The sequence below is a fragment of the Toxotes jaculatrix genome, chromosome 11 (genome assembly GCF_017976425.1).
Source record: "Toxotes jaculatrix isolate fToxJac2 chromosome 11, fToxJac2.pri, whole genome shotgun sequence".
NCBI lineage: Eukaryota > Metazoa > Chordata > Actinopteri > Toxotidae > Toxotes > Toxotes jaculatrix.
Window position 1 is genome coordinate 2,697,363 of NC_054404.1, and position 25,812 is coordinate 2,723,174.

At 40.2% G+C, this 25,812-nt stretch overlaps 4 protein-coding genes and 1 pseudogene across 16 annotated transcripts; 1 reads left to right on the forward strand and 4 right to left on the reverse strand.

Annotated features, from left to right (window-relative positions):
* Positions 1-1,189: 1,189 nt before the first annotated feature.
* LOC121189892 lies at positions 1,190-6,376 on the reverse strand (annotated as a pseudogene).
* A 766-nt stretch (positions 6,377-7,142) lies between these two features.
* Positions 7,143-11,097, reverse strand: LOC121189321 (carbonyl reductase [NADPH] 1-like). 2 transcript variants are annotated; one of them, XM_041049311.1, is made up of 7 exons: positions 10,985-11,097; positions 9,238-9,352; positions 8,648-8,817; positions 8,444-8,551; positions 8,102-8,310; positions 7,837-7,890; positions 7,143-7,550 (listed from the first exon to the last, which is right to left on the reverse strand). In XM_041049311.1, exons 2-7 carry the CDS (start codon positions 9,348-9,350, stop codon positions 7,377-7,379), a joined length of 828 nt encoding a protein of 275 aa, XP_040905245.1. In that variant the 5' UTR covers positions 9,351-9,352; positions 10,985-11,097; the 3' UTR covers positions 7,143-7,376. The 2 variants fall into 2 exon arrangements, with proteins under 2 accessions (XP_040905245.1, XP_040905244.1); XM_041049310.1 differs by lacking the exon at positions 10,985-11,097 and adding an exon at positions 9,774-9,810 and having other exon boundaries at positions 9,238-9,354.
* On the reverse strand, positions 7,143-15,036 carry LOC121189322 (carbonyl reductase [NADPH] 1-like). 2 transcript variants are annotated; one of them, XM_041049313.1, is made up of 8 exons: positions 14,919-15,036; positions 14,054-14,168; positions 13,640-13,809; positions 13,365-13,472; positions 13,004-13,212; positions 12,786-12,839; positions 12,324-12,508; positions 7,143-7,365 (listed from the first exon to the last, which is right to left on the reverse strand). In XM_041049313.1, the coding sequence occupies exons 2-7, from the start codon at positions 14,164-14,166 to the stop codon at positions 12,335-12,337; spliced, it is 828 nt and encodes a 275-aa protein (XP_040905247.1). In that variant the 5' UTR covers positions 14,167-14,168; positions 14,919-15,036; the 3' UTR covers positions 7,143-7,365; positions 12,324-12,334. The 2 variants fall into 2 exon arrangements, with proteins under 2 accessions (XP_040905247.1, XP_040905246.1); XM_041049312.1 differs by lacking the exon at positions 7,143-7,365 and having other exon boundaries at positions 11,798-12,508.
* Positions 14,679-24,983, forward strand: setd4 (SET domain containing 4). 4 transcript variants are annotated; one of them, XM_041049295.1, is made up of 15 exons: positions 15,324-15,445; positions 15,627-15,717; positions 15,822-15,917; positions 16,415-16,452; positions 16,822-16,910; positions 17,223-17,459; positions 17,562-17,621; positions 17,866-17,995; positions 18,197-18,371; positions 18,704-18,782; positions 18,971-19,051; positions 19,134-19,257; positions 19,362-19,569; positions 22,592-22,674; positions 23,919-24,983. In XM_041049295.1, exons 1-13 carry the CDS (start codon positions 15,440-15,442, stop codon positions 19,536-19,538), a joined length of 1,383 nt encoding a protein of 460 aa, XP_040905229.1. In that variant the 5' UTR covers positions 15,324-15,439; the 3' UTR covers positions 19,539-19,569; positions 22,592-22,674; positions 23,919-24,983. The 4 variants fall into 4 exon arrangements, with proteins under 4 accessions (XP_040905231.1, XP_040905229.1, XP_040905232.1 ...); XM_041049298.1 differs by having other exon boundaries at positions 19,362-19,476; XM_041049297.1 differs by lacking the exons at positions 15,324-15,445; positions 22,592-22,674; positions 23,919-24,983 and adding an exon at positions 14,679-15,153 and having other exon boundaries at positions 19,362-22,093.
* On the reverse strand, positions 20,121-25,354 carry cryzl1 (crystallin, zeta (quinone reductase)-like 1). Of its 8 annotated transcripts, none has more exons than XM_041049300.1 (13): positions 25,101-25,354; positions 24,959-25,016; positions 24,586-24,663; positions 23,912-23,984; positions 23,758-23,802; positions 23,462-23,530; positions 22,741-22,874; positions 22,383-22,494; positions 22,107-22,127; positions 21,846-21,944; positions 21,418-21,732; positions 21,264-21,309; positions 20,121-20,701 (listed from the first exon to the last, which is right to left on the reverse strand). In XM_041049300.1, the coding sequence occupies exons 1-13, from the start codon at positions 25,130-25,132 to the stop codon at positions 20,605-20,607; spliced, it is 1,179 nt and encodes a 392-aa protein (XP_040905234.1). In that variant the 5' UTR covers positions 25,133-25,354; the 3' UTR covers positions 20,121-20,604. The 8 variants fall into 8 exon arrangements, with proteins under 8 accessions (XP_040905234.1, XP_040905239.1, XP_040905237.1 ...); XM_041049305.1 differs by lacking the exon at positions 24,959-25,016 and having other exon boundaries at positions 21,418-21,523; positions 21,617-21,732; positions 25,101-25,351; XM_041049303.1 differs by lacking the exon at positions 25,101-25,354 and having other exon boundaries at positions 21,418-21,523; positions 21,617-21,732; positions 24,959-25,064.
* Positions 25,355-25,812: the final 458 nt, after the last annotated feature.

Below are 25,812 nucleotides of genomic sequence, written 5' to 3' on the forward strand. Positions count from 1 at the left end.
TCCAGGCGGAACACAGCTGCTCCTGTCACAACAGATCAGAGTTAAGTGGCACCTTCTTTTTTTGTCTTGGTAGACCACTTATTTACATTCAACAAATCACACCCAACTCACTTAGACCAAGTTAAACAAGGACAGATATATCATCTTAGATTTATTTCTCATGCAGGAAAAAAGCTGAACACTTCAATATCAATTAAACATGTCACCAAGTATCTTTACAATGGACTTCAAATCAATTTTCTTTCTTCAGTCTTGTTTCAAAATCTTTCCAAGGCCCCAAAATAGACTCATCACCAGAGGAAAGCATCTGCCCTGAATATACTTTAACAGGTTTTATTGGCAATTAGACACTAAATAGATACCAAATGTTTAAATGTAAACTCACCTCTTAGCTCTGTTTTGGTCTTCACCATATCCCAAGAAGAAATATCTGGTCATTTTTCTGCCAAATTACAAATTTTATTCACCAGCAGGCGGCAAACTGTCTGTCTGTACGTATGGTGCTGGGGGGAAAAATGCTTAAAATGGGTTTATATAGCTTTTTCAATGAAAACAGCTGCCGTGGCTGAAAACAACACTGATGAGAACAACGAGAGTGAACCAAACATAACAGTTGCAAACTTCAAAACTAAAGACATGAGTTAGAAGAGACTGAAACGCTCCATAAAGCTGCAAAAGAGTGCACAGTTGAGTAATAATTCTCTGTGGCTTCATTATACAGTTTGACCTGTTTCACATACACATATTCATTTGATCCATTGCTAATATGACTATCGCTTTCACACATGTTGTGTTTTTTTGTGCAAACACTAAGATACCTATGACTTTAAGATCCACAATGAAAACATTTTCTGTATGTTCCTTCCTTTGTCCACTGGGTGGGGATATTTTCCTGCAACTTCAGACATGTTCAAACTTCTTCTGTTCTAAAAACCTGCTCCCTGCTGTCTGTTTTACACTGAAGAGCATCCCCTGCAGATGTTGTGATTTTTTTTTTTTCCCTCTACATTTCAGGGCTCAAAAGACACTCAGCTGTATCTTGTGTCAGCACGATGTCTTTTCCAAGACAAAGCAGAAGAAAAAAGGAGCTGGTCCTGTAAGGACAGGTCTCGGGAGTGGACACGCAGCCTTCCTGTCATTTTGGTTCAACATTCCCTCTGTGTAGCAGCTACTGACTTTGATGTTACGTTTATGTCCCTGCAAGAGAGCAGAAAAAGAAAAAAATCTGGGTGTGCACATTTGTTGGAGAGGAGCCGGCACAAAATGGCACAAAAGCAAGATTTTTCTTTTGTTGTCTTGTATTTTATGGACTTAGATTTCTTTCTTGACATATAAACATGACATTTAATCTGACATTTAATCACTAACCCTTAGCCTCAACCTAACATGAGCTAAATTCAAACATGAAACAACAATCCTTATATAGGTATAAATGGCAGCTGACCTAAAATGACTCCAAGTCTTACATTTTCATCCTTCTGAGGATGTCACAATTTGATAAAGGTCATTCAAGAACACACACCAATAGATGTTTCTTGTACACACAGTCACTGGCTGCATAATGTCTATTTATGTTGCTTAATCAACGTTTGACTTCAGCTAACAGAGAGGCAGAATGGGGGAAGCAGGAAGATCATGCCGAGACACCAAATGCAGAGGGGAAAGGTATTAAAATGCAGGGAACAGGAGTCTTTCGTGAGCAGCATCTACAAAGATCTGTAACGTGATGTACTGCTTTACTGACATCCAGTGGTGAACAGTACAAATTGCAGCAACACTGAGCGAGAGAGCATGAAACCAGACCTCTACATGCCTAAAGTGATGCTGACAAGCGTCAGTCTGAAGGGGGTGGGGCTCAAAGGTTAGGCCCAAACAAACACCATCAGTTTCCTTTGGAAAACCACAGAAGAGAGAGGGCAGAGTGAAAGGACCTCACCTGAGCACCCAAATTAACCTTCTGAAAGAGGGGAAGATATGGAAGATGGCCACTGTTGAGCCCTCTGAAGATGAACTGGACCTACTTTCTCTGAGGCATCAATGCACTTAAAGGACTATTTTGAGAATATGCTCATTCAAGGTTGATGGCACTCTGACATCTAAACAATAAATGTGCTGAAGCTAGCTTACCTTCAAAAGGTAACAACTACCAGCACCTTTAGATCTCACTCATTTACGTGAGATATTGTGTTTGTTCCATTCATACAAAAAACTCATCCATCAGAAGGAACAAACTTTAGAACAACCTTTGACTTTTCTTCATCTCTATTGGATTAAAGACACACAAAAGGGTGGCGTCAGGTTAGCGTCATGACACAAGAAGCACCTCATAGCTCATGTATGTGTGACGCACAGCTATGTCCTGGAGGATGAAAGTTGTGGTCATGACGTCCATTAATCATTAGGTAAAGAATCAAATTTTTAATTATTGTTTTAATTTTCATCAGCTTGACACCACATACTTGGATATAGCACAAATCTATGTCTGAATAATTTCCGACAGGTTAAGAAGGTTAGAAATTTCTGTTCTCTAAAAATAAAAACAGATATAATTAGCATTTGGGTTTGGGTTTACTCTGGGTCAAATAACCCCAGGCTGTGAGGAACAGAAATAAAAATGCACAGAACAGTTTAGAAAGTGTTTAAAAGCTTAAGTCTTAATATTTGTGACAAGATTCTTGCGATTTTTGGGATTAGTGTCTGTGGCTGCGTCCTCACACGCTGCCAAGAGAACCGATCAGAAGAGGACAACAGCAGACTGCAAAGGGATTATCAGAAAAGTCACTGCAACTATTGTATTTAATCTGTAGAGTCATGACAAGTCCATGTCTTCATGGGAGATCACTTTAAGTCTCCATTTATTAGAGGTTTAAAGGCATTAATTAACTTGAGAAACTCATGGTCCTTCATTAATGGCTTACTTACATTATAACTGATGAATAAATCATGAATAATAGATTCTCCTACAGTAATCCATTCATTTTGCAGTTGCAAATGTTAATAAATTTATATAAAACAAACAATAGAGTATAATACAAGCATCCTATAAAAAAGGTGGTCTGGTAAAAACTACTTGCATAGTTTGAAAAGACAGTAAACAGTAAAAAGTTTAAAACATCCAGTAATTAACTGCTGAGGTCAATAAGCTTATTAAGTCTTATTTTTGTCTGAAAAACCTCACACAAAATATAAATTATGCAAAGTATCTAACTGAGCAGTTTCCCCTCAAATCTCATTCTGTGCTACATGTGGACAGTGCTGGTGTGTATTGATTACTCTGTATATCGTATCACTTGTGTTTCAGCTCCGAGGGAATTCCCCACAGCAGGATCAATAAAGTAATTATAATGCTCTTGCAGCAATTACAGCCAATGATAACCACCGTCACTATGATTATCAAAGCAAGCGTGTGATGGGGTTTCCCTCGGCAGACAGCAGGGATTAGAGGATTATCATCTCTCCCTCTGTCTCTGGCCATCTCTCTCTCTCTCTCTCTCTCTCTCTCTCTCTCTCTCTCTCTCTCTCTCTCTCTCTCTCTCTCGCTGCGTGGATTTGTTTTATCTACAAGGTAATCAGGGCTTTAGCCTTGTCTGACAGGACTACAACTCCCACAGTCACACACACAGAATATATGAGCTCTACACAGCCTCATACAGTGTACTGTGTTATTGACTCAAACTCTTAAAACAGACAAAGAGCGAAGCGTGAGAGATAAAGCAGAAAAATCTGGATTTCCACAGGAATGTTTCTGTACAAATCATGCTCTTATCACTCCAACAACAATATGAATGAGATTTTCTTCTCTGACCTTCTTTGCACATGGCATTAACAAGTGCTCTGGGCACTGGGATTTCAGGCCGTGGAGAAACATCAAAATCCAGGCACACGTATATGTCTAACACAGTTTGGAGGTGGATAATGATACAAAACACCTCGAGGCAAAATCAAAATTACATTTGGCCACAGCGAAATAAGTGATATTGGTAAAAAGGGTCTTTGGTTTTTTCCTCCTCTTATAATTTGCAAAGAAATAAACACAATGAAAGCAGTGCTGCATCCGAGGACCCTAAAGTCATCGGTAATGTTTACGGGAATGTGGAGGGTTGCAGGAGTTTACCTGAGATTACACACGTCACACACGTTGGATATTCTAAGACTAAAAAATCTTAAAATCTGGTCCCCTAACAATGTTAGGTTACAACGACACCTGTTCTCAGATCAGATTAATCTGGGGTTATCTGTGTGCTTGGCTAGTTACACAGCTATCTCACTGAACAACACACAAACAAACACACATGTTGCTCATAAATAATTCCATGTTTATGCCATATGTCAGCTCTATTAATATCTCTTTATGGAGACTGTTATTTATTGATGGCTGTGTGTGTGAGTCACGACATCTCTCTCCATAAATGTGTCCATAAAGTAGAATTACTAGGTGCATGTTATATTGTTAAACGTTGTACTGCAAGGAAACCTACATTTGTCTTAACCTTTATATCTATATTGTATGTAGTGTGTGTCTTTTCACAACTATTGTCGTTTTCCATTTGCATTTTGACAGTGTTTTTGATTTCAGTAACTGTTTTTGACACAAAAGCAATGTGATGTCTTAATGAGAAACCAACGCATTGTAGAAAAAGCACATATCTCAGTGTACCCTGGAATAATTTGAGTATCTATAGTTTGGCTTTTTTATCCATCAGCTGCTAAATTCTGTGAAAACCATGAACTTGAGAATTATGTCTTTATGTGCTGGGCTGGGCTGTTCTACAGTTTATTGTGTTTTTAAAGCAGCAGCTTTGGTGAGATGATGAATTACAAAGACATCAGAGACAGCACGTTTAGGTTTTAGAGTTTTGAGATTACATATTTTACTGACATAATTTTTTAACTGTAGCTTTTTCAAAAAAAACCTTGTCTATTTAATTTTTCTGAATCAAGACCAAACAAACTCTCAAATTGTGATGTTGAGTCGCACAACCTCCGGTAAATTCTGACAATTTTTTGAAAAACCAAAGCAGGCTGCGCACTGAGCTGTTTATGAAGCCAGCAAGTACGCAGACAATAGACTTGGTCCAGTTCTGTGTCCATACCTCCCGCTTTGATGATCGGCAGGAAGTGAGTCAACATGTCTCTGGTGGCGAAGAAGTTTGTCTTGAGGGTCACCTCTGCCTGGACTGCAAGAGGAGTTTCATCTGCCACTGGAGAGAACAAGTAGTAATATTAACATATGTTAACATTCTTGAGTGTGTGGCTCTAGTGTAGTATGATAGCTCATTATATCATTCTACTCCTACCTTTGAATGCTATCCCAGCATTATTAACGAGGACGCCCACTCCTCCATACTTCTCTCTGAAGTAAGCAGCAGCGGTGGTGATGCTGTTCAGGTCGTTGATGTCCAGCCTTCAGTCCCTCTGAACCCAGAGACTCCACTGCTGCCTGACCATGGCCGCTGCAACAAGAACAAAACATCAGAATTTAATTTCACTTCGTCTTTGTTCCCTTATCAAACAGAACTGATGGGCTTGATTTTAAAGGCCCTGAAAACATATTTTCTCAGTCAGCTTCTTGGTTCAGTCAGTAGTTTTGGTTAATCCATACACGATTTCTGTTTTTCTAAGGCATACTACTGGAAAACGTGGTCATGTACTTTCATGCTCCAATCCAAAACTTACAGTGTTTAAATCAAATCTGTTGACATTTTTAAGTGGAGCTGAAATAGACAGAAAATTACTCTGCAACCATTTTGGTAATTGATTGATTATTTGAGTCAGTTGTAAAGCAAATATGCAAAAGATTTTGTGGCTCTATCTTCTTAAATTCCAATATTTGCTGCTTTTCCTTGTTTTTGTCACTGGAAACTGATCTTCTTCACATTTTGGACAGTTGATCCATCAAACTGCTTGTTACACAAAATTATTAACTGTGAAAAAAAAATCATCAGACATCTTGACACAATATTGGCCTTTCATAGCAGAGATAAAGCAGCAAGATGTTTTTACCACAGTGTCTGATTTAATCCGACCATTCAAATGCAGTACCAAGGATTTGGCCAGTAGATGTCACCCTTTTGACAGACATTTTGAGAGTTTTGGTAAAACTGTGTAATGATACCGCACTGTGCTGAGTCCTATGCATCAGCCTGGTCCAGGTGTTACCAGGTGAGTTACCTACCTGTCTGTGGCAGTGAGGTAAACATCTCCTTGAAACTGCACACATCAGTGCGTGAACTCACATATTAAATAATCATTAACAGAAGAAAACAACACTAAATACACATCAAACAGATAAACACAGACACACATGGATTTATTAGCCATGTGAAGCCGGAGATTTCTACACCTCTATCCAAATAAACTCTGAGTTATCAGCCATGTTGGAAAGCTGACAGAAAAGAGAGATGATCTGCTAAGTCATGGTGATAATTTCAGGGGAACAGTGAAAAGTCCAAACATCAGTGTACCTAAGAAAACTGGAATAAAGTATTATTTGTTAACTATGATTTAAAGATTAAAAAGTCGAAGCTTAATGTATCAGTTTATGTCAAACCAGCTTTAAACGTTATCCACAGTGGGTCTAAAGCCAATAAGATATCTGACAATTTAATTATATTTAATTATTTAATTCCCCCCACCCCACATAGTAGAAAGTGCACAGTCATTCTGTGACTATGACCTTTAGTCCTGATGCAAGCATCCAGTTTAGGAAAACTGGTTGTGCAGAGATTTATGTCGGATTGCTGTTACAAAAAATGTGTGTGTTGATATAATATCAGGAGTTGTTTGTATCAGATCATTGTTTTCTGTTACGCTGACTGCACATGTGAACGTTTTTCAGCTGGCGGACCCACCCACGACCAAATGTGACAGGTCTATTGTTACGAGGAATATTTGGATTTTCACTCCACAATAACTACACTAACTGCTCATGTTTGTGTGATGTACATTCAGTTCCTAAAATACTTGGTGCAGATACACAGTGTGGTATTTATAACGTATGTGTGTGGGTGTGTCCAGTCCCTCCACCCAGACCCATTCAGAGTCTGGGTGTTATCTTTTCACTAACTTTATCCTTGTTTAATGACCAACATTAGTATTTTTGATTTTGAAATCCACTTATTGTTGACATGAAAGCAATGTAATGAAAAAGCATTTTATTTTCCTTTATTTAAAAACATTTAAGTTTCATTCAAGACAAAATTTCTTCCATGTAAAAATGATAAAAGTGTTCATACCGCTGAAAGTGAAGTGAAACAAAGCAAAAATTGAGTTATATCAAAAACACCAGCGATTAGGTCAGAATTTACAAAGAGTAATGAATGATTATCGTTGCGTGTAAACCAACAGACACGCACACGCACACACCTTTAACCCTTTCACCACGGCTGAACTTGTTTGTCAGAGACAAACTTCCCATGAGGCTCTGTGGCTCCAGGCGGCAGCAGGGCCAGGTAGACTGGAGTGACAGCGCCCTCGTCTGGTGACTTGGGGGCTTTTGGACCAGCCATGTCTGTGCGCACCCATCCTGGACAGCAGGCGTTCAGCAAGATCTGTAAAAATAATAATAATCCATGCAACAAAAATGTACGTCAGCAGCGACACTTCACTGGACACAAAGCACAACAAACGACAGTGAATGAAAGCTTAAAGCTTCATTTATAACTTACAGTTTTACTTTCAATGCATTTATTATGAAGTCAGTCAGTGTATCATAAAAACATATTACAGCAGATTAAATCTTATTCAGCATTATTTATACATCTTTTGATCAGAGTAGAAATTAGTAGATGGTTTGTTTTTGTGTTAAATTAACAGCTGTTGTAGTTCAGGGATTACCCCGTCATTCGGTCTCTCCTTGGACAGACGTCGAGCCAGGATCATGGACAGGGTCTAAAAACACACACATAGATACACATATATATAATCAGTGTCTCTATGACAGTCATTATGGAATTAGAGAAGCATTTCAATCACAGTTTCTCAAATCTTTGAGATTGCAGAGGTTGATTTGAATCTGTCTTGTCTGACTTTTCCTACATTTTCAGACCAAAACAGGTGAGACAGCTGATTGAAACTCTGCAGATCGATGGATCAATCATACCGTCAGTCCAGTCTTGGACACTCCATACGCTGCTTCAGGCCAACCACTCTGCTTGTACTCGCCCGTCTTGGTCTGGTCGACGAATTGCTGCATCAGTCCCACCAGCTCGTCCTCTGTGATGTCCTCGCTGCGGAAACGCTGCTGGAGAGCCGGGCTGCACTGGTTTAAAGTACGGGGGCTGGCCAAGCTGGACACGTTCACCACACGACCTGAAACACACACAGCAGATGTTTGAAGCTGTTTAACTGCTCATCCAACCTGTGTGTGAATCTCAGTCTCCCTCACTCAGTGACAAACTAATGTGTCACCTACAACAGACTTGGTCCAGTTCTGTGTCCATACCTCCCACTTTGATGATCGGCAGGAAGTGAGTCAACATGTCTCTGGTGGCGAAGAAGTTTGTCTTGAGGGTCACCTCTGCCTGGACTGCGAAAGGAGTTTCATCTGCCACTGGAGAGAACAAGTAGTAATATTAACATATGTTAACATTCTTGAGTGTGTGGCTCTAGTGTAGTATGATAGCTCATTATATCGTTCTACTCCTACCTTTGAATGCTATCCCAGCATTATTAACGAGGATGTCCACTCCTCCATACTTCTCTTTGAAGTAAGCAGCAGCGGTGGTGATGCTGTTCAGGTCGTTGATGTCCAGCTGGTGAAACATGGCCTTCAGTCCCTCTGAGGCCAGAGACTTCACTGCTTCCTGACCACGGCCGCTGCAACAAGAGCAAAACATCTGAATTTAATTTCACTTTCTGAAGCAACAGGCAGTCATACACTCTTACAGTCATATTTCCCCTGTTTATTGCTTTTATATTAGTATTCAGTTCCATTACTGAAATAAAAGAAGCATTACAACACTGTTAAAATACCCCAGACTCTTTGTGACCTGTTTGTATCTGTTTTTAGTCATTGTGAGTCTATATTTAGTTGTTTTTATGTCTGTGTGGTTCTTTTGCATGTCTTTGAAGTCATTATCTATTCATATTTGTTTTGTGTGTCTTTGCAGTCACTGGCCGTCTCTTTGTACTTGTTTTGCATCTTTTCTAATTTTTTGTGTGTCCTTGTTTGCTTCTCTTTGTAGTCATTTCATTGATAAGAAGCCTGGTCCAGGTGTGACCAGGTCAGTTACCTACACGTCTCTGGCGGTGATGTAAACATCTCCTTGGAACTGCTTGCAGAGCGCTCGGACGATGGCCAGACCGATCCCCTTGTTACTGCCTGTTACTATGGCAACCCTGGTGGACATGTCTGTCCACAGAGAGACATCAGTGTATGAGCTCACATATCAGATACTCACTAACAATACACAAAACACATATACAAACACACATATACACAGTTATAAGCCATGTGAAGCCAGAGATTTCTACACCTCTGTCCAAATAAACTCTGAGTCAGTTGTGTTATCAGCCATGTTGGAGAGCTGACAGAAAGGAGAGGTGATCTGCTTAGTCATGGTGACAATTTCAGGAAGACAACAGTTTAAAGTCCAAATATCAGTGTATAATAAACTAAGAAAACTGTAATAAAGTAACTTTGGTTAACTATAATTTAAAGATTAAAAAGAGGGTCTACAACCAAAAAAAATATCCACAGTTTCAACTTAAAATGACAATTTAATTATAAATTTTTTTTTTTTCAAATAGGAAAAAGTGCACAGTCATATCGTTGAGTGCTCAGGTTATGACCTTTAGTCCTGCTGCAAACCGCCAGCCAACGTAAACCTGTTGTGCAGGGATTTATGTTGGATTATTATTGTAAATACAGGTGTGTAGTGATAATATCAGGAGTTGCCTGTTTCATCAGAATCATACTTTTAGCTTTAAGTGAAGACCTTTCGCCTGATTTCAGATCATTGTTTTGCGTTACGCTGCCTGCAGACGTGAGCCTTTTTCAGTTGGCAAACCCACCCATGACCAGAAATGTGACCCTGGCACGTTTTGACAAGACAAACCTATTATTATAAAGTGATGAGATGACAAAATAATATAATCTAACCTTGTGAAACAACAATACTTTCCTGTTATCTAAAAAAAAATAACATATTTTGTAAAACAAACTTTTCTAGCTATAACATGAAGAAGCTTAAGAGAAGGCATTAAAGGAATAAAGGTCCATCTTTTCCACGACGATCGACATGTGGAGGGGTGTTTCCATGGATTGTGGCTGTGGGTTGCTTTCGCTTTGCTTCAGTGTTTATGTGGAATCCCTGTGTGTTTATCAGTCTGAACTCTGCTTAGTCTATTTTATGTCCTGCATCTTTATCTATATACAGATCTATAACTGTGTCGTGGTACATACAGTTTTTAATCTGGACACAAACATTTTAACCAGCAAATCCTTTGTAAACTCCGTGTATTTGTCAGAGGGCTCCTGTCTGTCAGCACTGTCACGGACAGGTGGCCCATCCAGGTGTAGCCATCCATAAAAACACCTGGCCATCATATCGCTATACGTTTATCCATCCCTTTGTATGATTGGTCCAGACTCCAGAGTCTGCTGAGGCCGCGACTGACCTTCGTTTCGCTTTAACATTCTATGGAAGTTTCTTGTTATCTCATCAAATCAGGTTCTCGGGTTATAACGAGAAATGTTAATTTATAGGAGACAGACTACGCTGTTTTTAATCCGCAAAAACGGAATAAATATGTGTCTCGTAAAGGCGAGAAAATGTCAAAGATACGTGAAAAATATCTTTCTTAAAAAAAGACAAAGTTTTCCCGTAATAACGAGAAACTGATCAAAATAAAATGTTTTAATTATGGTGGCAGCAGCACGCTGCAGTATGATTACAAACACATGAAGATAACAAAAGTTTCACTTTTATATCAGAAAAATGCGAAAACTAACAAAGTCAGAGGAGAAACGGAGGCTTCTTACCGAGAGCTGTGTGGATGAAGCCGAAGCCGCAGAGGAATGAACCGCTGCACAAGGAAATGGGACTTAAGGGAGAAAATCTGGACAGAGGTTTGCAGGTTTGCGCATACCCGGAAAAGTCCTTCTGCTTTTTTTTTTTTTTTTTTTTTATTGTCTTCATCAAACCAAGCCCACGCTCATTGAGGTAAAAGTTGAAGCAAAGCAAAATTAAACAGGAAAATGAAATATAAATGTCAAAGATACAGTTAAATAGTTGAATAAAAGATATGTGTGCAGGAGGCCTGAGCTCTAAAACAGTATCATCTGCTGATGTTCTGTGAGAAATGCCCCCGGTCAGTGGTTTAGATTTAATTTACCCCAAAATTTGCCGCCAAGAAATAATGTATCTGCTCTATCAGCACTCACAGGGAGCAGACTATTACAGTCTGCTGATACTGATCTGAAGTAAGTGGGGGTATTCATTTCAGCTCTCCAACTTCAGAAGGTCACCAAATGTCATGGAGACGTTGTGAATACTGTGTGGTTGACTTTCTGACTGGAGTTTTAACATCACTGGGAGAGAAAGAGACTTTAGCTCATGGTGTGTTCATAGTTGGAGTCTCCTAATTTAACACTCAGTGGACCACAAAGGTCTTCATCCAAGTTTGTCCGTCCTTCAGACAGAGAAGAACCAGAGAGTGAAAACTGCTTTGTGTTTGTCTTTTACCCCAGGATGCCATTCCAGCTGCTATAAGGTGCGCGCTGAGTACCTCATGCTTGTTGTTGCTCGTCCGTTATTTGTTTATGGACAGATGATGATAATAATTTTTATCCTTGTTCATTAACCAACATTAGTATTTTATTGTTATTGTTGACATGAAAGCAATGTAATGAAAAGGCATTTCAATTTCTTTGATCTCAGAACGTTTAAGTTTCATTCATTTAAGGCAAAATATTATAAAAATGTTCATATTACTGAAGGCAAACAAAACAAAGCAAAAATTTAGTTTTATCAAAAATATCAGTGATTAGATCAGAACTTATGGAGAGTGATTAATGATTACTGTTGCATTTAAACACACACACGCACACACACAGCAGAGTTCCCTGGAATAATCAGAGTTAGTTTGGTTTTTAGGTTTTGGTGATACACACATCATCATTTGGTTTAACTGCTAGAAAATAGTATTTGTATATGTATGTAATAGTATCAGTATTTGTTGGGTTTATGTAGGTAATGTGTGTTACTGTAATGTTAATGTAATAGAGTTTCCAGATGCTTGTTACATTTTTTAAAATGGCTTCTGGGTAAATCTTTCTGGGAATTCTGTTCACTGGCGCACTCACACGCACACGCACACACCTTTAACCCTTTCACCACGGCTGAACTTGTTTGTCAGAGACAAACTTCCCATGAGGCTCTGTGGCTCCTGGCGGCAGCAGGGCCAGGTAGACTGGAGTGACAGCGCCCTCGTCTGGTGACTTGGGGGCTTTTGGACCAGCCATGTCTGTGCGCACCCATCCTGGACAGCAGGCGTTCAGCAAGATCTGTAAAAATAATAATAATCCATGCAACAAAAATGTACGTCAGCAGCGACACTTCACTGGACACAAAGCACAACAAACGACAGTGAATGAAAGCTTAAAGGACGACGTCCTTCATTTATAACTTACAGTTTTACTTTCAATGCATTTATTATGAAGTCAGTCAGTGTATCATAAAAACATATTACAGCAGATTGAATCTTATCTTTTGATCAGAGTAGAAATTAGTAGATGAATTGTTTTTGTGTTTAATTAACAGCTGTTGTAGTTCAGCGATTACCCCGTCATTCGGTCTCTCCTTGGACAGACGTCGAGCCAGGATCATGGACAGGGTCTAAAAACACACACATAGATACACATATGTATAATCAGTGTCTCTATGACAGTCATTATGGAATTAGAGAAGCATTTCAATCACAGTTTCTCAAATCTTTGAGATTGCAGAGGTTGATATGAATCTGTCTGTTGAAACTCTGCAGATCGATGGATCAATCATACCGTCAGTCCAGTCTTGGACACTCCATACGCTGTTTCAGGCCAACCACTCTGCTTGTACTCGCCCGTCTTGGTCTGGTCGATGAATTGCTGCATCAGTCCCACCAGCTCGTCCTCTGTGATGTCCTCACTGCGGAAACGCTGCTGGAGAGCCGGGCTGCACTGGTTTAAAGTACGGGAGCCGACGAAGCTGGAGACGTTCACCACACGACCTGAAACACACACAGCAGATGTTTGAAGCTGTTTAACTGCTCACCATCCCATACTAATGTGTCACCTTTACAACTTATTGGTGAAGCTGAAGAAAACCTGCAGATATGTTTCTGTTTTCAGTTCATATTCTCAGTCAAAAACCGGTCCATACCTCCCGCTTTGATGATCGGCAGGAAGTGAGTCAACATGTCTCTGGTGGCGAAGAAGTTTGTCTTGAGGGTCACCTCTGCCTGGACTGCGAAAGGAGTTTCATCTGCCACTGGAGAGAATAAAAGAGAGAGTTAACATGATGTAACTGTCACGTCCTTATTGACAGTGTCCTTCAATTCACAGTCAATTTACAGTAATATTGTTAACATATGTTAACATTCTTGAGTGTGTGGCTCTAGTGTAGTATGACAGCTCATTATATCGTTCTACTCCGACCTTTGAATGCTATCCCAGCATTATTAACGAGGATGTCCACTCCTCCATACTTCTCTTTGAAGTAAGCAGCAGCGGTGGTGATGCTGTTCAGGTCGTTGATGTCCAGCTGGTGAAACATTGGCTTCAGTCCCTCTGAGGCCAGAGACTTCACTGCTTCCTGACCACGGCCGCTGCAACAAGAGCAAAACATCTGAATTTAATTTCACTTAACTTAAATTTCATTTCCATAACTCATTGTGAACACAGAGCTCAGATTCCCATCTCGGGTGAGGTCAACTCACAGCGTTCAGGTCATACTTAAACCTGTTAAACATGCTCTCTGAAATACACTTTGGTAAATCTGTGTAATGATACTGCACTATGTAGAGGCCGATGCTTCAGCCTGGTCCAGGTGTTACCCGGTCAGCTACCTACACGTCTCTGGCGGTGACGTAAACATCTCCTTGGAACTGCTTGCAGAGCGCTCGGACGATGGCCAGACCGATCCCCTTGTTACTGCCCGTTACCACGGCAACCCTGGTGGACATGTCTGTCCAAAGAGAGACATCAGTGTATGAGCTCACGTATTTGTTAACAGTAGGAACAGGCTCTATAACAGCACTGGATACCCATCAAACACACACACACTCACACAGTTATCAGCCATTTCCAAACCTCGATACAAATTAACTCTGAGTCTGTTTTGTTATCAGCCATGTTGGAGAGCCGATGGAGAGGAGAGAAGATTTGCTAAGTCCAAATATCAATATACTGTGTAATAATCTAAGACAACTGGAATAAAGAAAATAAAAAAAATAGTCAACTATAATTTAGACATTTAAAGTAGAAGCTTAATGTCTCAGCAGATAAATCTATGGTCAGTGGGTCTAAAACCAAAAAGATCTCCACGGCTTCAACTACACAACTCCCCTTTTTTCAAATGGGAAAATGTGCACAGTCATACCATCAGCACTCAGACTCCTGTTATGACCTCTAGCCCTGATACAAACGTCTATGAAAACCGGTTTTGCAAGGATTTATGCAAGATTACTGTTGCAAACAAGGATCTGAAAGTAAACTTCACTATATCTTGCAGTTCAGGAAAAGAGGTAACATGAAGAGTTGCCTTTTTCTTCATGCATTTTGGCTTTAAGTGAGGAACCTTTCAGTTACATAACGCTGACTGGCTGATGTGCGCGTTTTCCAGATAGCAGACCCATTTTTAAAACCAACACTTCGCACTTTTACATTATCGATCCGTTAACTAACAAACTCGGAGGTGAAACGGAGGCTTTTTTACTGTGATCTGGTGGTGTTGTTCTGGGTGAAGCTGCGGTGGTGGAGCTGCAGACTGGAGCGAAAGCGCTGCGGGACTATGAGAGGAAAAAAGAGGGAGAGAACATGGAGGGACTTTTGCGCATTACTGTTGCGCATACCCGGAAAAACACACACTGACCACGTGGGTTTGAGACGTAGTGAGGTTTCCACCGTACAGGACGAAGATTTGACACAGAACACTATAGAATATTATAGAAGTATGATATTTGATTTTTCACTCTGTTACATCCAGAGTAAAAACGTTGATCAACAGACTTTGCCATTCGCTTTGGTGCCTCTCTGAGCGCGGTGTATGATGGGAGTGTTTTGATGTTTGATACTCTAACGCAAACGCGGGGTTTGGTCATTGCGCCAGTTAAGATTTATGGTGAAACTGATCATTGTAACCTTAATGAAGGGAGGACGTATTACAGGACTGCTGTATTAAACTAGCAGCTGAGTGTACAAGAACAAGGCATGAACTGTTCTCATGGTTGTAAGTAAATGAGTGTAAGTAGGAGGCAGGACCCCTTGCTTATATGTGGTTATTATAGTTTGCTGATAGTGATCTGAAGGTAAATAAGTGGGTGAATTAAATTCACTCCATAACTTAAGAAAATTTCCCAGTGTTGTAGAAAAGTTGTGAATACAGTGTTTTTATTGTGTGTATCTATGTGTTTGTCCACCACAGGGGGTCACAGGTTCATGTTGGGTCATGAGCCGTCGGGCTGGACGAACCGCGAGGAAGAGGAGGAAAAAATGTGAAAACATTGTCCAGTCGGGTATGAAAACGTTTACGGCTGTGGTCTGTTGCATACTGGTCTCCCTGCTGGTCTCCCTGCTGGTCTCTTCCGTCACCAGTCTGTCTCTTTCTATGTTTCCTCAGTCTCTCTGTGTCACCAGCTGACGTATGTGAGGCTGATGAAGTTTCTTCACAGACGAGGATTCACCTCAACACTGCTGCAGCCAGCCCTCTTCACTGGTACGACTCTGGTGTCCTACTTTGTCCTACATATCCTCAGGAGTGTTATGTAGGTTTCTTTTCTTGTTAGATGTTAGGTTTAGCTGTTAAATTGCCAGATTGTTCTCTTTCTAGTTGTTTTGCATTTCCTGACAATAAGAACAAGAAATATTAGCAGTCTCTTCATACAGAGGCTGTGCACTGCAGGCCCTCTCAATAATCCATACATGGCTCCAAGTTATGTTAATTAATTAATTATAATCCCAGGAATTATGGTTACATACAGCTGTGGAGTATTGACAGTGATGTGATATAATAAATTCATGTATGTAATAAATAACCGTAGGACTTATTGATTGTTTTCTGTCATTCTTCCACTGGTATGAAGGTGAAACAGGTTTTGAGTTTCATTCTGTGATTTATTAAAAAGGTTTTAATTTAACTGGATGAAACAGGACAGAAACCCTGTTAAAGTTTTTGTGTGTGTGTGTGTGTGTGTCCTGCCCCTCTCTATGCAGACACAGGCCGAGGACTGCAGACTCTCAAAACTATAAAGGTATGCCAGCTAATACAGACCAATAGGTTTTGAAGTTGCTATATAGGAAATCCAGGTTTCCTAGTAATTACTGTAATTACAGTAAGTATCATATAGAACAAAGCAACCAACAAAAAATATTTTGTGCCTTTTTTTTTTGTTTTTAAAACTTTACTAAGACATGTCTTTGCACCTATATGTGCTGCAGGAGAAACAAACTTCAGGCGTTCAATGTTTCATGCAGATGTTAATAATCTGTCCTTGATCAAGTGATGTGCTTCAGTAGTGTAGAAGCATGAAAGCAGCGATGCTCTGTGATAGAGTGATTAGAGTGAATAACAGCGGTAAAGTGTTTAAATCTCTCTTTATTTGACTCTGTTCTTCTGTCAGCCTGGCCAGCTGGTAATCTCTCTGCCAGAGTCCTGTCTCCTCACAACCTCAACTGTTCTGAACAGCTACCTGGGACAGTACATCAAGAGGTAAACACAGAAGTACACCTTTACACATCAGTGAAGAAAATATTGTGATGCAAACATAATCTTTTCTGTGGCCCAGTAAAAACTGTACAGTCAAATCCTCCATTCTCTGCCATGCTGGATTTCACTTATAGTTGGTTCTTGCTAAAACCTGTTCAGAGGTTTTTATAGTTTACTTCCACTTCCTACTACAACAGTGCAACTCCAGAACTCCACAACTCTTCACTCCAAACCCAAAGCACAGATACAGGTGGAGTGGACCGGGTGAAGGAGCCAGAATGAGAATATCCATCTGTCGCTGTTTTCCCTCCACAGCTGGAAATACCGTCTCTCTCCCCTGTTGGTGCTCTGTGTGTTCCTGGTGTGTGAGCAGCACCGGGGAGACACCTCTGACTGGTTCCCTTACATCGACGCGCTGCCCGCCAATTACACCTGCCCCGCCTATTTCACTGATGATGTCATGGCTGTTCTGCCAACCAGTTTGCGGAGGCGGGCCTTAGAGCAGAGGGAGGCGGTGCGAGAAATCCATTCCTCCAATCAGGACTTTTTCAGGTGAGTCCGGTGCACAGGTCACTGAAGCAGGTTAATCAGGTTATGTTATCTGTTATTTGTTATAAAACGTACCGAGGTGTAAGTGATTTATTTTTGATCTAGATCCCTTCAGCTGATCCTGAGTCAGCCTGTGGAGGAAGTGTTGACTTATGAAGCATTAAGGTATGCACAAGTATACACATACATGCCCAGTGTAACACTTCAGTCACACATGCTTTAAAGAAATCTGAGAAAACAGCTGCACTTTATTTATTTCAGTATATATTTGTAACTTTTTTTAATGATAGATCTCTGAGTTAACTACAAAGATTTTAAGGTTTATGGCAATGAAAACGTTTCAAGATCTAAAATTTGTTCTGTTCATCTGTCAGGTTATTAAACTGTTACCTCCACCATCTTCCTCCAGGTGGGCATGGTGTAGTGTCAACACACGCTCTGTCTTCATGTCCCACCCATCCAACAGCTTCCTGTCTGGACAGGATGTTTATGCTTTAGCTCCTTTCCTGGACCTGCTCAACCACCAACCTGACGTGGAGGTAAACACATGCTTCACTGTCTAAAACCACTCAGTAGATACTGTATATGTTGTGTATCTAATTATTGAGCATGTATTATTTTCATATACAGAAGACATGATGTCTTCTGCATCCTGAGTTTAGTGGTGATGTGGACAGTTGGAAAGATGGAGAGCCTCCAGTGAGTTTTCACAAATACCATCAAAAATATGTTTTCACCAGGTGAAAGCAAGATTCAATGACGTGACGAGATGTTACGAAATCAGGAGCGTTTCCGGGACGCTGCGCTACCAGCAGGCCTTCATAAACTACGGTTCCCATGATAACCAGCGCCTGTTGTTAGAGTACGGCTTTGTCGCCCCCGGCAACCCCCACAGTGTGGTGTATGTAGACACAGGTAATCTACAGCTGGAAAGACAGAAACAGTAGAAAAATGCTGTTTGTGAATTTGCCTCTGAAGCAGCTCCAGATTTACTTAAAGGCAACACAGGTTTCAGCATATGTCTGAAAATTATCAATTCTTATTGTGAATAATTATAATTATATATATAATTATAATTATAATAATTGTAATAATAATTATAATTGCTGATACTAGTTTACTTTACACAACCTTGTTGTCTTAATGTAGAATGTAGTAAATCTTAAATTTTTATTAGAGAATAAATAGCGAAAGATTCAGGTATTAAAGTAATTTTCCTTATTTAACGTTTGACCCCAATCCTTCAGATCTCCTTTGTGACGTTTTAAGAGGCGACAGATGCTTGAACCAGAAGATCAGGTTCCTCAAGGAGAACAGCCTCCTTCAGTGAGTCCTTTTGTGCATATTATTGGTGTAGTGTTATAGAAGATGAGGGAACAATCCTTTATAAGGCTCTTCTTCATCTCCTGGAAGTTTCCCAGTGTGAATTTGTCACATAGACTTTAAATAAAATTAAAATGAATCTAAAATTTGATGGATGAAATCATTCAGACTCTGCTTCCTCTTCCTTTCAGTAATCTCACAGTGTCCAGCGAAGGCCCCAGCTGGAGGCTGATGACGGCTCTCAGATTGTTGTCCATGCCACAAACACTGTAGTAAGTCCACACACACACACACAAAAATTAAGGTCCACTTGCTTATTCTGCTCTAAATACATGTGTGTGTATATTTTTGTAGTCACCAGTGGAAGGCAGTGTTGCTTGGCCAGGCAGTGTGTGAAGAGAGGGAGGAGTGGAGCGTTCAGACAGCAAAGACTCTCTGTCAGCAACTATTAAAGGACACACACACAGCTCTGGATAAGGTGTGTGTACATGCACGCACACACACACACTCCACCAAATATCAAACCATTTTCCAGTGAAGGTACACATTACCCGATTTTTTTTTGGTGCTCTGTGTGTTTAGATCTCCGACCTCCTGCAGCAGAGTGACCAGTCAGCCAGGGAGCAGTTACATGTGGTCAGATCACTGCGACAGGAGGAGAGTTGCATCCTGGGATGCTGTCTCGAGGTGCTGCAAGGTATGATGAGGCAACCAGATGAACTGTTGTCATCGCAACCTGACGTTGACACTGTGAGCTGACATCTGCTTAGTGGTCTCTACAAGAAGCAAGGTACTGAACTGCTGGACAGTCTCCATGTTCTTGTTCTGCTTGTCGACCTGTATGACTGACAAAGGCAGCAGGATTGCTGGACGTCCTGTAACAAGGTTTTATTCCACGTAAGCTGAAAGAGCATCCGCCCTCAGCAAAGTAGTGAGGCTCACTACCATCATTTGATTCATATTCAGTTCACTAAAATTACTCTTGTACACTTCTGGACTCATGTACAACAGATTTGTGAGGAAAATAACACAGTGACAGATCTGTCAGAAAAATACGTTTTTCTGAATGAGAGAAATCTTCAGGTCTCAGTCATGTTGTTGTATTTATTATTTATTTTCGGCTTAAATGGCACAGTACAGTAAAAAAAAAAACTCTTATTTTCATTCAAGAGTTGGATTTTGTTCAAGTAATTTCAACTTTAACAATACACACACAATACACATTTTATGACAGCAACATAAATTGCAGTTCCTGTTTATATTGTGGTTTGGATGATTTAAAAACATAAACTTTTGATTTATTTACTCATTAAATCACCAGAATTGCTGTCATTTTTTTTAATGAAATGTATTTTCTGAGTCAAACAAAGGTTTATGGATTCTCAAAGGAATGTATTATGAAACAAACACTGACCGCAGAGGCTTTCATGTGGGTTGCAGTCTCACATAAAATCACACATATTCAGAGTCCAGATGTAAATGTGGCCAAACGTGTCTGTATTTGGAGAAGACCCACTGGCTCAGTGGTTAGAACGGTTTCCTCAAAACAAGAAGACATTTTTTAAAGACAAACATGTCCAGAGACTCTAATTATAGGTGTTAATATTCGTGTCTGTTTCTCAGTGTTAGCCTTGTTACAGAGAGCCAACAGGCTCTGTGTCTTCCATACGATGCGTGTTGTGATAAAAACAAGTAAGTTAACAAGTAAAAACAATAACTGTAAGTGTTCACTTGCTGCATTGAACAGTTTGACTGCAAAAAGAACTGATGCTGCTGAATTGTGGGATGCGTTGTCTTACATCCCAGCAGAATGTGGTTATTTCGGTCAGAGCTGAACAACAGCTTTCTTCTTCTGGTGACGTTGGACGGTCTCCATGGCAACTGTGGCTTCGTAGAGAGGGACTGCCTCCTCAGGCTGAGGTCTGGAGAAGCAGGTTGGAACCAGGCAGACAGATTGGATTTTATTCAGTTATGATGATGATTAGATTAGAATTGTGTATAACCAAATTTAGGATGATTTGATTATAGTGTGCGCATCTTGAAACAAGCGAGCCGTAAATCCTTATATTGTGCTGGCAGTTTTTGTGGGAGGTAACATGACAGTGAAGAGTAAAAAAACATCTGCAGTTACTCTAAACTCAGCTGTGAATTGTGATAAGTCTCAAAACCTGAACATAGGCAACAGATAGTAAAGAGCTGTGACACTTAAAATATAGCCTTTACCCTATGTTGCCTTATTTTTCTTTCAGGTCAGCTGGAAAAATTAAAATGACCAGAAAACATGTTGTGATAATGACCCAAAACATTCGAAGAAAAGAAATAGTCCCCAGACTTAACCCCCACGGAGCTGGTTTGGGATGAACTGCACAGAAGGGGAAAGTAAAGCCACATGAGTGGCAACTTCTGAACCACTTTTGATTTCCATTGTAGGAAGAATGTGACTGACCTCACAACCCCACTGAATGGTGATGTCTTTTGACTTACCTGAGTACTCCAGCTGACATCTTCTCCACTATGTCCTTTAGAATATCTGTGAAACGCTGTTAAAGACTCATAAAAACCTTAAAGAAGACAGCGTATGTCCCCAATCATGTGGCACGCAGTATGTTTTAAATTTCACACTGTGAGCAGAGGATACGGAGGTATCTTCCTTGCTGAGCTGATGACGCTGTCCAGACTTCAGGATTGAGGAAAGATACAGAGGCTGATTTTAAATGCAATAATCTGCAGTCTGGAGGATCCAACTGTAACAATACGAATACACAGAAAGGAGATAAAACTGCTGTTAAAACAGGCAGACTGACCAGGTTTACCTTCACTTTTAATATCAAGTTTACCTGCAGGTCTTGGTGGGATGTGACCCAGTGCCCCCCCACCCCCAGCACACTGATGATGTCGTGTTTGTGTGGGAAAAGTTTCGTCTCCTCTGATTCCTCCACTTCCTGCAGACGAACTACACACACAGAAACACACAAACACACAGTGACATGATCATAGATCAACCCAAAGATCTCTGACAGATGTGATCTCCATGTTTACAATCACACACTCATCCAGTGTTTTTACCTCCAGAGTCTATAGCTATATCCACTCCCAGTCCTCCTGTCTCCTCCAAAACCTGTGGCAGCAGGTCCGATGAGCCATTATAGGCTTTAATAACCCTGGCTTCATACACAAAGACACAGCCACATGATGTCACTGTAGTTCTTAATACATGTCAAACTGAAAAACTGACAAATGAAGAAAATGTAAAAAAAAAAAAAAAAAAAATTAAGGAGGCAAGTAAGTCAGTCAGTCAGTCTGAAAGACAGAAAGAAAAGATCTCACCTACTAAAGGATCCTGAACACCTGAGGAAAATATGAAGGTGAGGAGAGAGAAAGGAAAGGAAAAGGAAGCAAAGATGAAAAAGGTTGAAAGGTAAGTATAAGAGCATGAAATGATCAGGAAAGAGCAGTAGTAAGTTACTAATATAACTGCTGTGATTTTGTAGAAAATGGAGTTGAAACATTTCAAAGACACTTAATGGAGAGTGGGTTTAAATCTTTAAATTTCAGACACTGACAAAAAGTCTCTGAAATGCACTTCAGACCGCACGTACAGACCTACGCTGGGCCGAAGCTGCTCCAGGAAGGTGTGTTTCTGTGGCGAATGTGACGTCGTCAGAACTTTCACTCCGTGGTAACAGGCCAGCTGGATGCACATGAGGCCAAAAGACTGTGGAGGCAGAGGAGATGGGCTCATTACAAATGTATGTGCACTGAAACTCAGGCGATACTGACATTCTTGTTTTGTTTCTTTGGCATTTAATCAGACAAGTGAGGAGAAGAAGACGTGCAACCACACCGTGCAGCAAAGGTCCGCTGATGCAATCCTGGATGATACTGCAGTTACACGGTATGAATTTTACATTTCAGACACATTTTACATTTCAGACATCTGATTCTGTTGTTTTTTACATACACTGGCTCCGTCCATGACCAGGAGTGTGTGTCCAGCCGCCATGCGAGCATGTGTGTGTAGAGCAGTGTAAGCACAGAGGCCATCCCGCAGCGCTGCCGCAACACACACTGAGCTGAGCTTCTCTGGTTTCTGAACTGGAGAACAGAAACAGAAACACGCATTTGTTTACTGAATCAGTTTAAATAGTTTAGCTTCAGATGATTGACATGTTTTCATGACGATTTTTCAACCACCTAAAATTACAGCATAATAATCTCTCTTTTCATGTCCATGGTTTTAAAATTAATTCAGACAGAAACTAGAAGTAAATGAGGGGCAATGTGTGCACGTTTTACACTGTTCTGCTGTTTTCAAACTCCCAGAACTACTTAATCTTAGGCTTTAAAGTACATGAGGTGCAGATGAAAGATGGGAAAAAAAAAACAACCACTTCAGGAAACCACTGCATTTGCTGTGATATTTTAGGGTAGAGTGGAGCAGCTGAGAACAGTCTGACCTTTTAGATAAGAGAGAGCCGGGCTGCCTTTTTGTGAGCTGACCGATTACACGTACAATACAGGAGAGGTTTGTAAAGTCAAGGCATCAAGATGAAAACAGACCATAGAAGAAGTAATGAGTCTGATTAGTAGAAAATAATTACTTCAGGCTGATTCTTCATTTGAAAAATAAAGTCATATTATATGACCTGCATTTGTGTGGGGGTGTGTGTACAGTATACTACCCAAATAGTGTTCATCTATGTCGATGACATCGCAGAGCCCAGAGCAGGGAGAGTCCAGGGGAAGAATACCTGGAAAGGGAAAGTGACGGTAAGACATGATAATGTACTGCACACTCAGGTGCACCAGTGGGGTATAATGTATACTGGGTATTGAATATGGACACTATGAAAGCATTATTACAATCGTATTAATAATAATAATAATAATGATAATAATGAATCATCACCAAGTAGTTAGCTTAACATCACATGCTCTATCTTTGACAAACCAGGTGAGATTAATAAATGTGTCTTACCTACAACCTCATCCTCCGGCTGGAAAAAGGAGACCTTGGGGCCCACTGCCAAAAAAACAAACCAGACAAACACCAGTTAGACCACTGCTCACTCAGGCCTGTAAGGACACTCACTATTAATCACATGTATTCCTTGTGTTTGTGTGTTTATGACCTTGCAGGACGACCCCGGCCACTTCCCTGCCCACAGGAATTAAATCTCTCTGGATCCCAACATCATCAAGCAACTAGTGCACAGGACAGATGAGCAGAGGGGACAGATGAGGAGTCGGCAGTGATCACGATAGTTGTACAAAGTGTGTATAACTAAGTTCGGGGACCTTCACTGGCACAAAAGTTAAGAAACAATACTGACAGAATATAAGTACTGTTCCAAACTGCCTTTCAGCTCCTACGCAGCTGGTGAGGGTAAAATATGTCATGTTACATGACACTATAGGTCTGAAGCCATACAGTGTACTGTATGGACTATATTATGATACCTGATAAAATATAAAGATTTTCAAAGGTGATTCAACCATTAGAAAATTTAGTAATGCACTCAAGAGTTAAATCTGAATCATCTTAATGATCATTTGTATCATCTGATCATCTGAATCATCTGTAATTCCAATGGTTAACTCTGAGTAGACCTTTTGGAGGTAATTAGGCCTTTACTCTATTATTGTGTATTTAACTAATTATTGTAAGCTTGCTGGCTCTTTTATATTTTTTAATATATCATTTTGAATATAGTTTTGTATGAATCAAGTTTTCTTTTCTACGGTCTGATTGTTTTCTAATCTGCTAACAGTGATGCACACATCAAGTCTGACTTGATTTAAGTACCTTGAGGTCCAGTGGGCTGAGTCCACATGCCTTTACCTGAACCCTGACCTGATGGCTGCCTAGAACCTCTGGAAGACTCTGGACAGAAACAAAACATTAAGAATAGTTTTAATAAAGAAACAGACAGAAAAACAGATTGTCAGGCATATAGTATATTATGGTTACCTGAAGTCAGTAATCATTCAATACTCTCCTCCTCTGAACACTTTAATACCCTATCTACTACAACAGTTATCAGTCCTCTGTCAAACAAAGACTCTAAAACTACAATTCATCATAGTTTGCAATCTATCTACCAATCCAACTGATTAGTGACTGGTTTGCTTTCAATTTGATCCAAGTCTCAAGGTGCTGAACAAATGTCATCTGTTACCTTCTGTTCAGCAGCGGTGATATCTGCAGGTGGAGGCACGGTTACACACATGCGGAAACTAAATGTGCACAATTCATTTATTTTTTTATCTGATAACAGCATGGTCCAGTCGGGCAGCCTGGGAATAAAAACTCAAACTCACCGTTTCCTGAATAACGAACTTGGGCTCAGCATCACTCACACCAGCTCGGCAGAATAAACCTTTCATGCTGTTACACCGTTACTTTATGCACACAGAAAGACAGAGGATCTCAGGATGATAAAATCTGTTGCCAATAATCCTTTTCATATATTAGTTATTTATTTTCTCCCATAGAAGACACTGCTACTTTCCTATCCCAGTTGTACCAACTAGCTTGAAATCAGCTGACCGCTTCTTCTTCGGTTCCATGTTATTTTAAATTAACATTTTTTACAATACCGCCCACTACTGGAAGTTGTGAATTACCACACCTTAAAAGTACCAGACATTCTTCTTGTGAGGGGAGCAAAGATGAAACTTTCTACAATCTTCAACAACCTCTCACTGAATTTATTTTTATTAACATTTCAATTAACGTTTAGAATTGACCGTCAGTATCAGCTAAGCTACGTAACCAGTATGTATGCGACTATCAGTTTGCAACTATTTTATGAGCAATATATCAATTAATCAGGTGGAATCAATAGCGTGTCACTTTCAGACATATGCCACATCCAGTGCTCTCACAGATGCTTTATTCAATAATCGTTACTTCCCCATACTCTTTTCTAAATCGTTATCTGTGGCAATACACATGATTTTCATTCTTGCGCAATTTGCTTACTTGCTCTGAATACAAATATCCACTATGGTAGACTGCGTAGCTCTGTTT

Excerpts from the sequence above, each read along its gene's own strand:
- setd4 (XM_041049295.1), top strand. Across the intron at positions 16,453-16,821 it reads AGACTCTCAAAACTATAAAG|CCTGGCCAGCTGGTAATCTC; the intron begins GTATGCCAGCTA and ends TTCTTCTGTCAG. Across the intron at positions 17,622-17,865 it reads TTGACTTATGAAGCATTAAG|GTGGGCATGGTGTAGTGTCA; the intron begins GTATGCACAAGT and ends ATCTTCCTCCAG.
- LOC121189322 (XM_041049313.1), bottom strand. The coding sequence starts at position 14,166 with ATGTCCACCAGGGTTGCCGTGGTAACGGGCAGTAACAAGGGGATCGGT. Across the intron at positions 12,840-13,003 it reads TGTCCAAGACTGGACTGACG|ACCCTGTCCATGATCCTGGC; the intron begins GTATGATTGATC and ends GTGTGTTTTTAG. Across the intron at positions 12,509-12,785 it reads AGGAGAGACCGAATGACGGG|ATCTTGCTGAACGCCTGCTG; the intron begins GTAATCGCTGAA and ends TTATTTTTACAG.
- LOC121189321 (XM_041049311.1), bottom strand. The coding sequence starts at position 9,350 with ATGTCCACCAGGGTTGCCATAGTAACAGGCAGTAACAAGGGGATCGGT. Across the intron at positions 8,552-8,647 it reads TGCTGGGATAGCATTCAAAG|TGGCAGATGAAACTCCTTTC; the intron begins GTAGGAGTAGAA and ends TGTTCTCTCCAG. Across the intron at positions 7,551-7,836 it reads AGGAGAGACCGAATGACGGG|ATCTTGCTGAACGCCTGCTG; the intron begins GTAATCCCTGAA and ends TTATTTTTACAG.
- cryzl1 (XM_041049299.1), bottom strand. The coding sequence starts at position 25,060 with ATGCTGTTATCAGATAAAAAAATAAATGAATTGTGCACATTTAGTTTC. Across the intron at positions 23,985-24,585 it reads TCAGCCCACTGGACCTCAAG|TTGCTTGATGATGTTGGGAT; the intron begins GTACTTAAATCA and ends CCTGTGCACTAG. Across the intron at positions 21,945-22,106 it reads TGTTCAGGATCCTTTAGTAG|CCAGGGTTATTAAAGCCTAT; the intron begins GTGAGATCTTTT and ends TTGTGTATGAAG.